The 14,858-nt window shown below is 44.2% G+C and overlaps 1 protein-coding gene across 1 annotated transcript; it reads right to left on the bottom strand.

Annotated features, from left to right (window-relative positions):
• Positions 1-1,523: 1,523 nt before the first annotated feature.
• On the bottom strand, positions 1,524-10,504 carry CCDC166 (coiled-coil domain containing 166). Its single transcript, XM_077808789.1, has 2 exons — positions 10,241-10,504; positions 1,524-2,694 (listed from the first exon to the last, which is right to left on the bottom strand). The coding sequence occupies exons 1-2, from the start codon at positions 10,258-10,260 to the stop codon at positions 1,800-1,802; spliced, it is 915 nt and encodes a 304-aa protein (XP_077664915.1). The 5' UTR covers positions 10,261-10,504; the 3' UTR covers positions 1,524-1,799.
• Between the last annotated feature and the right edge of the window lie 4,354 nt (positions 10,505-14,858).

Here is a 14,858-nt window from a genome sequence, read left to right as displayed (position 1 = left end):
CCCCCCAACCAACAGGGGAGAAGTGGCAAACAGCTGAGTAGGCATGCCAAGCAGGCTGGGGAGGGGCTGCCAGCAGCAGCTTATGAGGGGCGGCAGTACAGCTGAGCTGTGCGATGGGGTGAGTGCCCTTGGGAGCTGGGGTCCCCACAAAAGGGGAGCCAACTTGGGGGAGAGTCGTTGCTGCAGCTGAGCAGGTACAGGGAGAAGGAAACAGGCAGTATTTGTATGATACAGATGTGTGAGGTCTTTAGAAATAAAATTTAAAAAAAAGTGAAATAATTTTTAACGTATTGACAAATATTTTGTGTGATTTCACAGAACTTGCATCGATTAACTTTTATACCTGATTTAGAATTTAACGCAATGTTGACACAGAGTAGAATAGTGTTGTTTTTTAATGATTTTGCATATACTTAATTTCTTTCACAGTTGCTTCGGCCTGCGAAGCTCCTTCAAAAATCTAATATGGCCCTCGTCTCATAAAGTTTGGAGACCCCTGGGCTAGCGAATAGATCAGACGTTGTGGATCAGCCGAGCCCAGCCAATTCTTGCTTTTTCTTTTTATATCCACAGCATGGATGATTTAGTTGGGGATTGGTCCTGCTTTGAGCAGGGAGTTGGACTAGATGACCTCCTAAGGTCCCTTCCAACCCTGATATTCTATGATTCGCTCTAGTGACACGTTACTATCCGTAATGGAAAACGTTAGCAGGATACTCCTGATGTGTTGTATGCACCACAAAATGGCCGTAAGATATAGGCTACCCTTGTTGTGAGAATGCAGAAGTAATGGCAGTCATAGCCCCTGCTAATGGGGCTGCTGAGGAAGCTCAGGATCAGTAAGTATTGATGTACCTGGATGAGGAGGTGACTTTAAGCTATCAGAAATAGACTGATTGCCAGCAATTTTGGAGATGAGATGATCAGGGATGATAACAATTAACAGGAACAGTCAAATGGGGAAATCAATGAATATTGTCTTTTATTGTTATTTGTAGCTTATGGCCAAAGGCTGAATAGCCTGATTTTTGCTTACATTGTGTGACGTGAAAGGGATTTGTCTGCCGTAAGTGCACCTACATGCTGCTCATGTGTTTATTTCTTTGTGTTCCCTCTTTTGAACACTGGTTTTGGGATTACATAATTTAAGGTTTCTGTCTGGATTTCTACCTCAGTGACTTGGGTTTGGAAAACTGGTGTAGATGGGGATAGCAGACTTTCAACAGTTCAAGTCTGCAGTGTGTACAAACACAGCATGGAATGACTACATGTTCCAGCAGTAGCCACAAAATATTCTTTCAGATATGTCTGTTCTGTGCTATGTAAGGATTCCTCATCTGGCCAGAGAGTCCATCTTTACAACTTCTTTATACCGCCAAAGTAATGCAGAGGAATTAGAGTGGGGCTGAAGACCTGACCATAATATTAGCTGATCATGAGATCAATCATACCCTCAGAAACTAGTATCTGCACTCAAGAACTTCTTACTTTTTTTACTTATTTTTTATTGTTCTTCTCTCCATTCCCTCCCCTGTCTTTTTTTAATCAAGAATATTATCTGCTGGTAGGAAAGCATCAATTTATTGATCATCATAGTCTGTCTCCAGAGAGGGAAATTTTAGTTACTTATATTGTGGAGAAAAGGGATTGCACTTTCAAATGTCACTTAACTATGAAAGTTGAATTTAACCTTCACTTTATGATTTGGCACTAGTGAGGGAAGTAGGGATGTGTCTGATCTTGGCTGATGTGATGCTTTTGAGGGAGCTGCCAAAGCTGTTGACCTCATTGTTTGAGCCCTATGCTGCTTTATTTAACCAATGGCGCATGCGTGTGAGGTCTTGGCTATAATGGTACTCCCGGAGGAGTTGCTGTTGCTGCTCTCTTAGTTGAAGCTTGAAGGTTTTGAGGATGTGTGAGCGTCGGATGAGGCTGAGCAGTTCATGGCGCAGTCGCCAATTCTCTGCTTTCACCTGCTTGGTGTGCTGGATTAGACTGCGTACAGCTTCCTCTTCAGCTCTCTTGGCCAGAGACTGAACCTTCTGATGAGAGTCCAGCTCATATTTAGCTTTTACTTGCAGGAATCTGCTCTTGACCTTGTGCATTTGCTCTGAGTGCTGGATTTTTGTGACCAGCAGTTCTTTCTCCAGCTCCTTGATTCTGCTCAGCTGTTCCAACTGAAGATCCTTGAAGGGCTGCAAGTCTTCAACCTCCTTCTTCATAAGAGAATACTTTGTCTCCATCTCCATCAATTGGTTCCTCACTTCCTTCTCTTTAGCTGTGTACTGTGAGATCAATTCTTCCTTCTGCTTTCGGACCTCTGCCAGATCGAAGTGGTTCTGGTTGTTTAGTGTAATGATATCATTTTGGTGTTTCTGAGTATGTTTGCTTATATAGGTCATGTAGGCTTTGCTGTCCTCCCGAATCTTCTGGGCCTCCTTATCTAGGAACTCATTCTCCCACAGGAAGTGCTCTACTCGCTTCATGTACATGTGCACATGCTCAGTCAGGATCTTATATTCCTTCTCCAGATATTGCTCCCTCTCTTTGACAAACGGTTCTGTGCTGCTCCTTGCCTTGGATATATCATCTTCCTTTCTGTTTGCTCCTTGCTTACTTTTTCCAAAATCTTCAGCTTTTTGTTCTGGCTTCTCTTTCTTGGATGCCATGTTCAGTGCTGGGGTGCCAGGGGTACTAGCAAAATACAACAGCATGGGAGGTTATATATTGTAGGTGAAGAACTACGAACACATATTTTAAGGTTAGCTAACCCTTCTAGTCATAAATCTCCTGTTTTTAACTGATTGAAATGTTGGCAGACTTTAACTGGTTGGCCTGAAATTTTTCATGCTTGGTCTCTTATTCAGGATGAATTTGGGGTGGAGGAGCTGGGGGGAGGGGGAGGGAGGACAGAGTGTGTAGCCAGGACTAGAATAGCAGTACTGAGAGATATCAGGAGAGAGATGACTTGGGGAGAGTATGATTGGAATAACAGAGGGGCATAGGCTGAGCAGCATGATAGGGAGCCCAGGGCTGGAATAGCAGAGGGGCTGTGGGCCAGGACTGAGGGACTTTGGCAGAACTGTGTGAGTATGGGAGGATACATGAAATACTCTAAGGGTCAAATTCCCTGTGTGTGGAAAGGAAGGGAGTCACTGAGAACTAGAATGCTTCCAGGCATGTGAAGGAAGTAAGGCCCCAGGCTTCAGAGCACCAAGGGAGCCCCCAAAGGTCTGAAGCATATGTCTGAAAATCTCTGACCTCAATTGTTCTACCTTCTCTCCCACTCCTGAGCTCTTAATAAACCTTTGGGTAGTTTGTCACTGAACTCCCAGGAACGAGTAGGATAGTAACCTCCAACAGCTGGCCCCTAGGGGCTGTTAGCAGCTGTGCGGCCTTTGCCACGCAGTAAGCAGTTGAACACAGTGGTGTGATTGGACTCTCTTGAAAGTCATGTGTATCCAAGGTGACAGAATATTATGACATCACAGGGCAAGCGCTGTGTGTCCATGATGATGAATGGGAAGGGCCCAGTGCATAGTGCACCTACAGAGGTGCATAAATTACCACATAATTGTCTGTGTTGGAATATGCTGAATAATAATGCTCTAGATATCTGAGAATCTTAACTCTTCCTCCCATTCTTACACCCCCAGTCTAATTCTCATGATTGCAAATTAAACCCTCAAAACCTGACTTGTGTGCAATGACAGCTGTCTATATAAACCATTAGTCTCAATGGGGTGTTAACATTGAAGCCTAATAATATTTTAAATCTCAACATTGCTAAGTGCTTATATAAGTGACTGAAAGACATGGAGATATAAGGGTCCAACATGGATATTAAATGCAGTGTGGTGGATAATGTTATATTTTTATGTACCTATTTACAAAGATGACATTATCTCATTGTAATGCAGGAGGATGGTAAGAGTCAAACAAGGGCATTTGTTACAATACAGGGGAAATACTGGGGTCCTGTTATCATTTTAGATGGATGTTCCTGCTAAGAGCTTCTCCTTTTTGGATGGATATAATAGTAATAATTAAGAAGTTCAGTGGGACAGGTAGTTGCCTTTGAGTTTTGGTTCAGTGGGAAATGAGATGTTCAAATCCCTGTCCTTCAAATTTAAACTCATCTCTGATCCTTGCCCAAAAAGTGGGAGGAAAATCTCTGTTGCTTAAGTGTTATCTTGCCAAAAACAAAACAAAACTCCTGTTTTTTTTCCCCTGGTACTAAAAGCCAGAGCAGTCTCCTCCCTAGCAGAAAGACCTCCCATTTTCCCCAACAATTTCTACAATGCAGCCATGCATTTTCAGTAGTAAAATCTGAAGCACATTACACATTTGTAGGGTAGTGAAAAATGAACTGAATTTCCTGTGAAAGTAAATAAGGGGTACTACCCTGATTGTATTGTGCTGGCCTGAGATGGGGCAAAGTAAGGGAGACACAGCTAGTGACTGATGCATATGTCCGGTTTAGGACCTTATATCTATGCTATCTACCAGGAAACTGCCTTATGGCCTGAGCATTAAAATGTCTTTTTCTGAAATTTTGTTAGCTGCCCTACCTAGCCTTCCTCTTAATTAAAATATATATATATTATGGCAGACTGCTGGGTCTCTTATAGATAAGATAAAACCAGTTTCTAAGTAATCTAAAATCTTCACAGTTACTTGAATTGCTTTGAAATTTGCAGCATAAATGTGCATAGTATGGTGTGAAGTTATTGACTTGAACTGGGACCATATAGAACATTGCTACAACCAAGGTCCTGTAGTGGTACCAAATCTTGTATAAAGGGGGTCAAATAACGTGCCTAAGATAAGGTTATGGTTTGCTGGTTATGATTATGCTGTGTATATGTGTGTATCATTTTTGTAGTTGAAGTTATGAATATTGGTTCAATACTGTCTGTATTTCAAACTTATGCTATGCTTCTGGGTGACACCCTAGACAAGTTGATGTCAGCTCTGCCTAGCCTGCTTGATGGCCCATTAAGGACCATCAACTATACAACTGACCCACTGAGAGAAGACAGACACTCCTTGTGACTCAGCAAGGTATGCAGGGATATGCCTATGGACAGAACTCTGAGGTGTTTCCAGGCCATGTGATGGACAGCTTGTCATTGGAACAAAGAAAGAAAGACCACATGTCAAGAGATTATAAAAAGCTGCTGCAGCTCCTCCATCTTGTCTTCAATCCTGCTTCTTACCTCTGGAGGAGCTTTGCTACACTGAAGCTTTGAATGAAGGACTGAATGACCCAAGTGTGCCCTTGTTGCCTGAAGGCCAATGGCATTTTGGGATGTATACATAGGAGCATTGCCAGCAGATCGAGGGACGTGATCATTCCCCTCTATTTGACATTGGTGAGGCCTCATCTGGAGTACTGTGACCAGTTTTGGGCCCCACACTACAAGAAGGATGTGGAAAAATTGGGAAACCTCCAGTGGAGGGCAACAAAAATGATTAGGGAATTGGAGCATATGATTTATGAGGAGAGGCTGAGGGAACTGGGATTGTTTAGTCTGTGGAAGAGAAGAATGAGGGGGGATTTGATAGCTGCTTTCAGCTACCTGAAAGGGGGTTCCAAAGAGGATGGGTCTAGACTGTTCTCAGTGGTAGCGGATGACAGAACGAGGAATAATGGTCTCAAGTTGCAGTGGGGGATGTTTAGGTTGGATATTAGGAAACTTTTTCACTAGGAGGGTGGTGAAACACTGGAATGCATTACCTCGGGAGGTGGTGGAATCTCCTTCCTTAGATATTTTTAAGGTCCGGCTTGACAAAGCCCTGGCTGGGATGATTTAGTTGGGGATTGGTCCTGCTTTGTGCAGGGGGTCAGACTAGATGACCTCCTGAGGTCCCTTCCAACCCTGATATTCTATGAAGCCCTGCCCCCTGTGAGGGGGCAGAGTCTGAGTCTCCTCTGTACCGTCTCATGTGTTCTAGGATCTGGGAGTCCCTGCTCCTCTGAGGGTGTCTGAGCCCCTCTCTCTGCCCCCCTCCCCATGTAAGCCAGGATCTGGGGAAATCCTGCTTCTCTGGGTTTCTCTGTGGAAACCCTGCTTCTTTGAGCTGAGAACAGGTATGCTGAAATCATGCACCAAGAACACACGGCTGGGACTGGGGGTCAGGTGTTTAGAATGGGCATGTTTGATGTGTATCACAGGGTCTTCAGCACTGGGGAGGAAGGAAAGGAACACACACTGATATGAATGGAGCCATTCATGTGTCTCCTAGCTAGTGTTTTAGAATATATTCATCTACATGTGGTGTTCTCATTCAGATGAGAATATTTAAGTGAGATGAATGAGCTATTTTACACCTCTGAACCTCCTCTGCTGCAGTTGGATGTGTAGAGTCCCTTCCCTCCATCCTTACTAAAATGTCTCCCTTTCAGTATTATCCTGTACTGGGTACGTGGATATAGACTCAGGCTATGTCTACACAACAAAATTAAGTTGACCTATGTTACGACATACAGCTTCCACAATAATTAAGTCAATTTTGCATGTCCACACTACGCTCCTTGTGTTGGTGCGCATCCTCACTAGCAGCACTTGCATCGATGCAGAGAGCAGTGCACTGTTAGAGCTAGTGACAATGTAGAATTCAGGCCTGTATATCCACCTGAGATAGAATTTTGCGTTTCATTTGCCCATTTGATTTTTGATATGGGGGAGGGATAGCTCAGTGGTTTGAGCATTGGCCTGCTAAACCAAGGGTTGTGAGTTCAATCCTTGAGGGGGCCATTTAGGGACATGGGGCAAAAATTGGGGATTGGTCCTGCTTTGAATCATAGAATATCAGGGTTGGAAGGGACCCCTGAAGGTCATCTAGTCCAACCCCCTGCTCGAAGCAGGACCAATTCCCAGTTAAATCATCCCAGCCAGGGCTTTGTCAAGCCTGACCTTAAAAACTTCCAAGGAAGGAGATTCCACCACCTCCCTAGGCAACGCATTCCAGTGTTTCACCACCCTCTTAGTGAAAAAGTTTTTCCTAATATCCAATCTAAACCTCCCCCACTGCAACTTGAGGCCATTACTCCTCGTTCTGTCATCTGCTACCATTGAGAACAGTCTAGAGCCATCCTCTTTGGAACCCCCTTTCAGGTACTTGAAAGCAGCTATCAAATCCCCCCTCATTCTTCTCTTCTGCAGGCTAAACAATCCCAGCTCCCTCAGCCTCTCCTCATAAGTCATGTGTTCTAGACCCCTAATCATTTTTGTTGCCCTTCGCTGGACTCTCTCCAATTTATCCACATCCTTCTTGTAGTGTGGGGCCCAAAACTGGACACAGTACTCCAGATGAGGCCTCACCAATGTCGAATAGAGGGGGACTATCACGTCCCTCGATCTGCTCGCTATGCCCCTACGTATACATCCCAAAATGCCATTGGCCTTCTTGGCAACAAGGGCACACTGCTGACTCATATCCAGCTTCTCGTCCACTGTCACCCCTAGGTCCTTTTCCGCAGAACTGCTGCCTAGCCATTCGGTCCCTAGTCTGTAGCGGTGCATTGGATTCTTCCGTCCTAAGTGCAGGATCCTGCACTTATCCTTATTGAACCTCATCAGATTTCTTTTGGCCCAATCCTCCAATTTGTCTAGGTCCTTCTGTATCCTATCCCTCCCCTCCAGCGTATCTACCACTCCTCCCAGTTTAGTATCGTCCGCAAATTTGCTGAGAGTGCAATCCACACCATCCTCCAGATCATTTATGAAGATATTGAACAAAACCGGCCCCATCTCAAGGCAAGATCAAGCAACCAGTTGGAAGAGGGTTGGGGGCAGGGAATGTATAAAACACTAAAGCCAAAGGTTTCAGAGTGGTAGCCATATTAGTCTGTATCAGCAAAAACAATGACGAGTCCTTGTGGCATCTTAGAGACTAACAAATTTATTTGGGCATAAGCTTTCATGGGCTAAAACCCACTTCATCAGATGCATGGAGTGGAAAATACAGTAGAGAGGTATAAATACACAGCATATGAAAAGATGGGAGTTGCCTTACCAAGTGGGCGGTTAGTGCTAATGAGCCAATTAAATTAAAGTGGAAGTGGGCTACTCTCAACAGTTGACAAGAAGGGGTGGAAATCCTTTTTGTAGTTCTAATGAGGCCAATATAATCAAGGTGGCCCATTTCAAATACTCAACAAGAAGGTGTGAGTCTCAGCAGGGGGAAATTAGTTTTTGTAGTGACCCATCCACTTCCAGGCTTTATTCAGGCCTAATTTGATGGTGTCCAGTTTGCAAATTAATTCCAGTTCTGCAGTTTCTTGTTGGAGTCTGTTTTTGAAGTGTTTTTTTTTTTTGATGAATTCTGATGAAGTGGGTTTTAGCCTGTGAAAGCTTATGCCCAAATAAATTTGTTAGTCTCTAAGATGCCACAAGAACTCCTCATTGTTTTTACTAAGGCCAAAGAAATGCCTGTCCCTGACTGAAATACAACCTCGGTCCTTATCCCTCCCATTGGATACAAAAGAGGTGGGACAAAGACCTCAGACTCATGACACCCCAAAACGGAACATGACCCTAAATTGTAAAGGTGAGACTAAGGGTGTGTACTAGAGGTATATTTATGCCTGCTAAAGAGGTGGGGAGGGAAACAAGGCTCTGTGGAGTAAGAGCTATGGATATGCTTGCTTGAAGCTAACCCCAATAAACATTGCATTGCCTGCACTTCAGACTTCTGGTCTTCTACTTTCTGTCTGCATGACAAGAACCAGGGGAGGGGGTGAAAGGAAAGCCCCCTAACATGCACCACTGATAGCTATCCAACTGTGCAACTCTCCACCATGTAGCACAAGGTGTTGTGGGAAGGGTTTGCAGTACATCATGGGGGCACTGAGTGGTGAAGGTGTGACTGGGCACATGGGTTCAACGTCCGATGATGCAGTTTTCTCCATCCCATCATTTCATGGGCATCCTATTATGTTTTGTGCCTCTTTTCAAAGCCTGTCTGCCATCTCTACGAGAAGCATGAATCCTACACTGCTCTTCAGTATTGTGATGAGCGTTACAAACACAACGCAATACTGATCCTGCAGTATTTTCAGAGCTGCAAGACTGAATATAATGATTCCTTGCAGGCTGCTTTGCTGTGCACCATGGAAACAAACAATTCAAGGTGGTTGTTGGCATTCACGGTGCAGCTGCACAAAGTGGACTACCAGTTCTGGGCCTGAGAAACAAGCACTGACTTTTGGGATCGTATTGTTATGCAGGTATGGGATGATGAGCAGTGGCTGCAGAACTTTTGAATGTGGAAGGCCACATTCCTGGAACTGTTTGTAGAGGCCAATTATTGGGCCAAGACCGAGACCAGAATTGCCCACCTGGGGAGTGGGAGGGCTGATGTTTACAATAAAGGGGAAATGGAAAAGGATCTCAGCGCTCACTCCTTGGGATGTAGGAGAGGTAAATGGGTGGTACTGCTTTGCTTTCTCTTCTGGCTAAGTCCCTGCTGCAATAAATGGTAATCTCGTAACCAAAGACTCCAGTCTCTGTGTGGTCCTGTGTGTTGGCTCGGCAAGCCCAATAATAGTGGGATCCTGGGCACCTCAACAAGAGGTACTATTGTGAGTGCATTAATTCCCCTTGATCCACACAAGTTACAAGCACTACATTCCCACTTCTGCTGGGATTCACAGAGCACAATGGCAGTCCCAGCTATGGTGAGTATGGCCTGGGAGGGTGGGGTGGCAGCTGGGCCAATAAGCAAGGGAGTTCACAGACATGAGGACATGCGGATATGGCAATTTAACTGAATACCGGCACCATTTTCCACAGGCTGTGGTGACTTTAGCTGAAATCTTACTCCTGAGGGTAAGGGATGCTGAAAGGGGACAGTTCCTGTATATGTCCAGCTGCAGACCAGGTCTATGTGCTGCTTGTCTGTGTACTGCAGTGGTGTCTGCAGAAGTGATTGCTGAGTGGTGAGGGAAAGTGTCCTACTGTGGCGGAAGAAATAAGGCAGCCCTTCCCAGAAACTTTCTGCAGAGGATTGAAGACTACCTCCAGGAAAGCATCCTTGAGATCTCCAAAGAGGATTCACAGGCCATCCTGGTACACCTAAACAAACTGTTCTGCAGGGCCCCCTCTGCCTAACTGTTGATAAGCAGATAGCAACTCTATCTCTATTGGTTATTTCACTACTTCTTGCGGCATGATTAAAAGAGAGTAAATGAACAGATGTGTCCCTGCAATATTAAAGCAAACTGGATACTTACCAGAGTTCCTTCCCCTGCATCAGGCTCGCCCATGCTGAACTGCTGGGAGTGGCTTGACTGCTTGAGTCAAAAAGAGGTTCTGACTTGCAGCGTCAATGGATCCCCCTGTCCCCGATTCTCCTCCTCTTCGGGGTTCACTACAGTGGCCTGTAACTCCAGCTTCACCAAAGTATCCATTGATCCCTTGGGGGTGGGAGTGGGGTCACCGCTGAGGATGGCATGCCGTGCCTTGTAGAAGCGGCAGGTCTGCAGCTCTGCACCAGAGTGACTGTTTGCCTCCCTTGCCTTCTGGTATGCCCTGTGCAGCTCCTTGATTTTCACATGGCACTGCTGCATGTCCCTCTTGTCGCCCTTCTCCCCAATGTCCTGAGCAATTTGCTAGTAGATATCAATTTTTCTAGGGCCGTAGTGGAGCTGTGCCTGCACAGCCTCTTCTCCTCACACACCTAGGAGATCCACCACCTCCTGTGTACTCCAGGCAGCAGCACGTTTGCAGCATGGAGCCAGCATGCTCAGTTGGGCGGTTGCTATGTGCACTCTCCATGCCAAGCAAACAAGAAAGGGAATTTAAAAGGGGCAGGGTGTGTTCTTGTTTACCTGGCTGCCAGCAGCAGAGTTCAAAATGGTGACCAGAGCGGTCATGGTGGATCATTGTGGGACACCTTCTGGAGGCCACTAAAGTCAACGTAATTTATGCAGTGTCTACACTGCTACTGCATTGACCTAACTATGTTAACTTAAGCGCTATGCCTCTCATGGAGGTGGAGTTATTAGGTCGGCATAGCGGGTGACTTACATGGGCCGGAGCAACATTGTAGTGTAGATGCTTACAGAGTTAGGTCGACGTACGCTGCCCTACATTGACCTAACTCTGTAGTGTAGACCAGGTCTCAGAGAATCATAGAAATGTAGATCTGGAAGTGATCTCAAGAAGTCATCAAGTCCAGCCTCCTGCATTAAGTCAGGACCCAGTAAACTGAGCCCGTCCCTGACAGGTGTTTGTCCAACCTGTTCTTAATAAGCACCAATGGTGAAGATGCCATAGCCTTCCTTGGAAGCCTATTCCAGAGCTTAACTATTCTTATAGTTAGAATGTTTTCCCTTATATCTAACCTAAATCTCCCTTGCTGCAGATTAAGCCTGTTACTTCTGGTTCTGCCTTCAGTGGACATAGAATCGTAGGGTTAGAAGGGATTACATGGGTCATCTAGTCTAACTCCTTGCCAAGATGCAGAATTGTTGTGTCCAAACCATCCCAGATAGATGGCTATCCAGACTCCTTTTGAAAACCTCCAGTAAAGAATTTTCCACAACCTCCCTAGGCAGTCTGTGGCACTGTCCTACTGTTCTTACAGTTAGGAAGTTTTTCCTGAGATTTAATCTAAATCTGCTATGCTGTAGTTTGAACCCATTGCCTCTTGTCCTGCCCTCTGCAAGAGAGAACAACTTTTCTCCATCTTTTCTATGGCAGTCTTTCAAGTATTTGAAGACTATCATGTTCCCCCTTAATCTCCCCTTTTCCAAACTAAACAACCCAGGTCCTTCAGCCTTTGCTCATACGACTTGCATTCCATCCTTTTGATCATCTTTGTTGCTCACCTCTGAATCCTTTCCAGTTTCTCTACATCATTTCTATACAGCTATGACCAAGGTTGGACACACTACTCCAGCTGAGGCCTAATTAGTGCCGAGTAGAGCAGTACTATCACCTCCTAGGACTTACACGCTATGCCTCTGTTAATGTAACCCAAAATTGGATTTGTTTTTTTTGCAACAACATCACATTGCTGACTCATGTTGAAGTTATGATCCACCACAACTCCCAGATCCTTGTCCACAGTGCTGCTGCCAAGTCAGTTAGCCCCCATTTTGTATTTGTTCATTTGTTTTTTTCTTCCCTAAGTGTGGCACTTTACATTTGTCTTTGTTGAATTTTATGGAGAACAACTGATTACCGTCCTCTTTATAACAGCCCTTAACATATTTGAAGACTGTTATTGGATTCCCTGTCAGTCTTCTCTTCTCACAACTAAACATGCCCAGTTTTTTTGACCTTTCCTCATAGGTCAACTTCTGTAAACCTTTTATCATTTTTGTTGCTCCCCTCTGGACTCTTTCCAATTTATCCACATCTTTCCCAAAATGTGGTGCCCATAAATGGACACAGTACTTCAGCTGAGCCTCACCAGTGCCAAGTTCTGTGGGACAATGACCTCCCATGTCTTACATATGACACTCCTGTTAAGACACCCCAGAATATATTAGCCTTTTTTCACAACCGCATCACATTGTTGATTCATATTCAATTTGTGATCCACTATAACCACAAGATTCTTTACAGCAGTACTCCCACCTAGACAGTTATTCTCCATTTTGTAGCTGCACATCTGAGTTTTCTTTCCTAAGTGAAATACTCTGCATTTGTCTTTATTGACTTTCATCTTGTTGATTTCAGACCAATTCTGCTATTTGTTGAGGTTGCTATGAATACTAATCCTGTTCTCAAAGTGCTTGCAACCCCTCCTGTATTGGCGTAATCTGCAAATTTTATGAACATCTGCTCCATTCCATTATGTGTCATTAATGAAAATATTGAATAATACCGGATGCAGGGATGACCTCTGCGCGACCCCATTCAATATGCCTTCCAAGTTTGACAATGAATCATTGATGACTACTATTTGAGTATGATCTTTCAACCAGTTGACCACTCACCTTATAGTAATTTCATCTGGACTGCATTTCCCTAATTTGCTTATGAGAATGTCATCTGGGACTGTGCCAAAAGCCTTATTGAAATCAAAATATATCACATCTATTGCTTCCGCCCATCTGCTATGACAGTAACCTTGGCAAAGAAGGAAATTAGGTTGGTTTGGCATGTTTTGTTCTTGACAAATGCATGCTGGCTATTCCTTGTATTCCTATTATCTTCTAGGTGCTTACAAATTGATTGTTTAATAATTTGTTCCAGTATCTTCCCAAGTATTCAAGTTAGGCTGACTGGTCTATAATTCCTCAGCTCCTGTTTGTTTCCCTTTTTAAAGATAGGTACTATGTTGTCCTTCTCCAGTCCTCTGGGACTGCTCCTTGAATTCACAAAGGTAATTGGTAACTGTTATGAGATTGCTCCAGCTAGTTCCTTAATATGAATTTCATCAGGCCCTGCTGACTATAATACATCTAAATAATCTTAAAGCTGTTACCCTATTTTGGCTTGTGTTCCTTCCCCCTTGTTAATATTAATTGTGTTGAATATCTGGTCATCATTAACCTTTTTAGTGAAGGCTAATGTAATATAGGCATTAAACACCTCAGCCTTTTTGCGGTCATCAGTTATTAGTGCTCCTTCCCCGCTAAGCAGAGGACCTACAATTTACTTCATCTTTCTCTAGCTCCTGATATATTTTAAAAAACCTCTTCCAATTTTCTTTTATGTTCCTTGCTAAATGTGCCTTAGCCTTTCTGATTTTGTCCCTATATGCTTGTGTTTTGCTTTTTGTACTCCTTCTTCGTCCATATTTTCACTTTTTATAGTGTTCCTTTTTGATTTTCAGGTAATTAAAGAGCACCTGATGGAACTATATTGGCCTCTTGCTTTCTATCTTTCCTTCTCATCTGAATAGCCTGCAATTTTGCCTTTAATATTGTCTCTTTGAGAAACTGCCAGCTCTCCTAAATTCCTTTATCCCTTAGATTTTCCTCACATGGGACCTTACCTACCAGTTCCCTGAGTTTGTTAATAGCTACGTTTTTGAAGTCCATTGTCCTTATTCTGCTGGTTTCACTCGTTCCATTCTTTAGAATCAAGAAATCTACTATTTCATGAAAAGAAAAGGAGTACTTGTGGCACCTTAGAGACTAACCAATTTATTTGACCACGAGCTTTCGTGAGCTACAGCTCACTTCATCGGATGCATACCGTGGAAACTGCAGAAGACATTATATACACACAGAGACCATGAAACAACACCTCCTCCCACCCCACTGTCCTGCTGGTAATAGCTTATCTAAAGTGATCATCAAGTTGGGCCATTTCCAGCACAAATCCAGGTTTTCTCACCCTCCCCCCCCACCCCCAACTCACTCTCCTGCTGGTAAGGAGAGTGAGTTTGTGTGTGTGGTTTTTGGAGGGGGATGAGGGAGTGAGAGAACCTGGATTTGTGCAGGAAATGACCCACCTTGATTATCATACACATTGTGAAGAGAGTGGTCACTTTGTATGAGCTATTACCAGCAGGAGAGTGAGTTTGTGTGTGTGTGGGGGGGAAGGGTGAGAAAACCTGGATTTGTGCTGGAAATGGCCCAACTTGATGATCACTTTAGATAAGCTATTACCAGCAGGACAGTGGGGTGGGAGGAGGTGTTGTTTCATGGTCTCTGTGTGTATATAATGTCTTCTGCAGTTTCCACGGTATGCATCCGATGAAGTGAGCTGTAGCTCACGAAAGCTCGTGCTCAAATAAATTGGTTAGTCTCTAAGGTGCCACAAGTACTCCTTTTCTTTTTGCGAAGACAGACTAACACGGCTGTTACTCTGAAACCTACTATTTCATGATCACTTTTGCCTAAATTGCCTTCCATGTTCAGATTTGTAATCAGTTCCTCTCTGTTGGTG

The sequence above is a fragment of the Eretmochelys imbricata genome, chromosome 2, assembly GCF_965152235.1.
Source record: "Eretmochelys imbricata isolate rEreImb1 chromosome 2, rEreImb1.hap1, whole genome shotgun sequence".
Taxonomy (NCBI): domain Eukaryota; kingdom Metazoa; phylum Chordata; order Testudines; family Cheloniidae; genus Eretmochelys; species Eretmochelys imbricata.
This window is presented reverse-complemented; position numbering and strand designations above follow the sequence as displayed.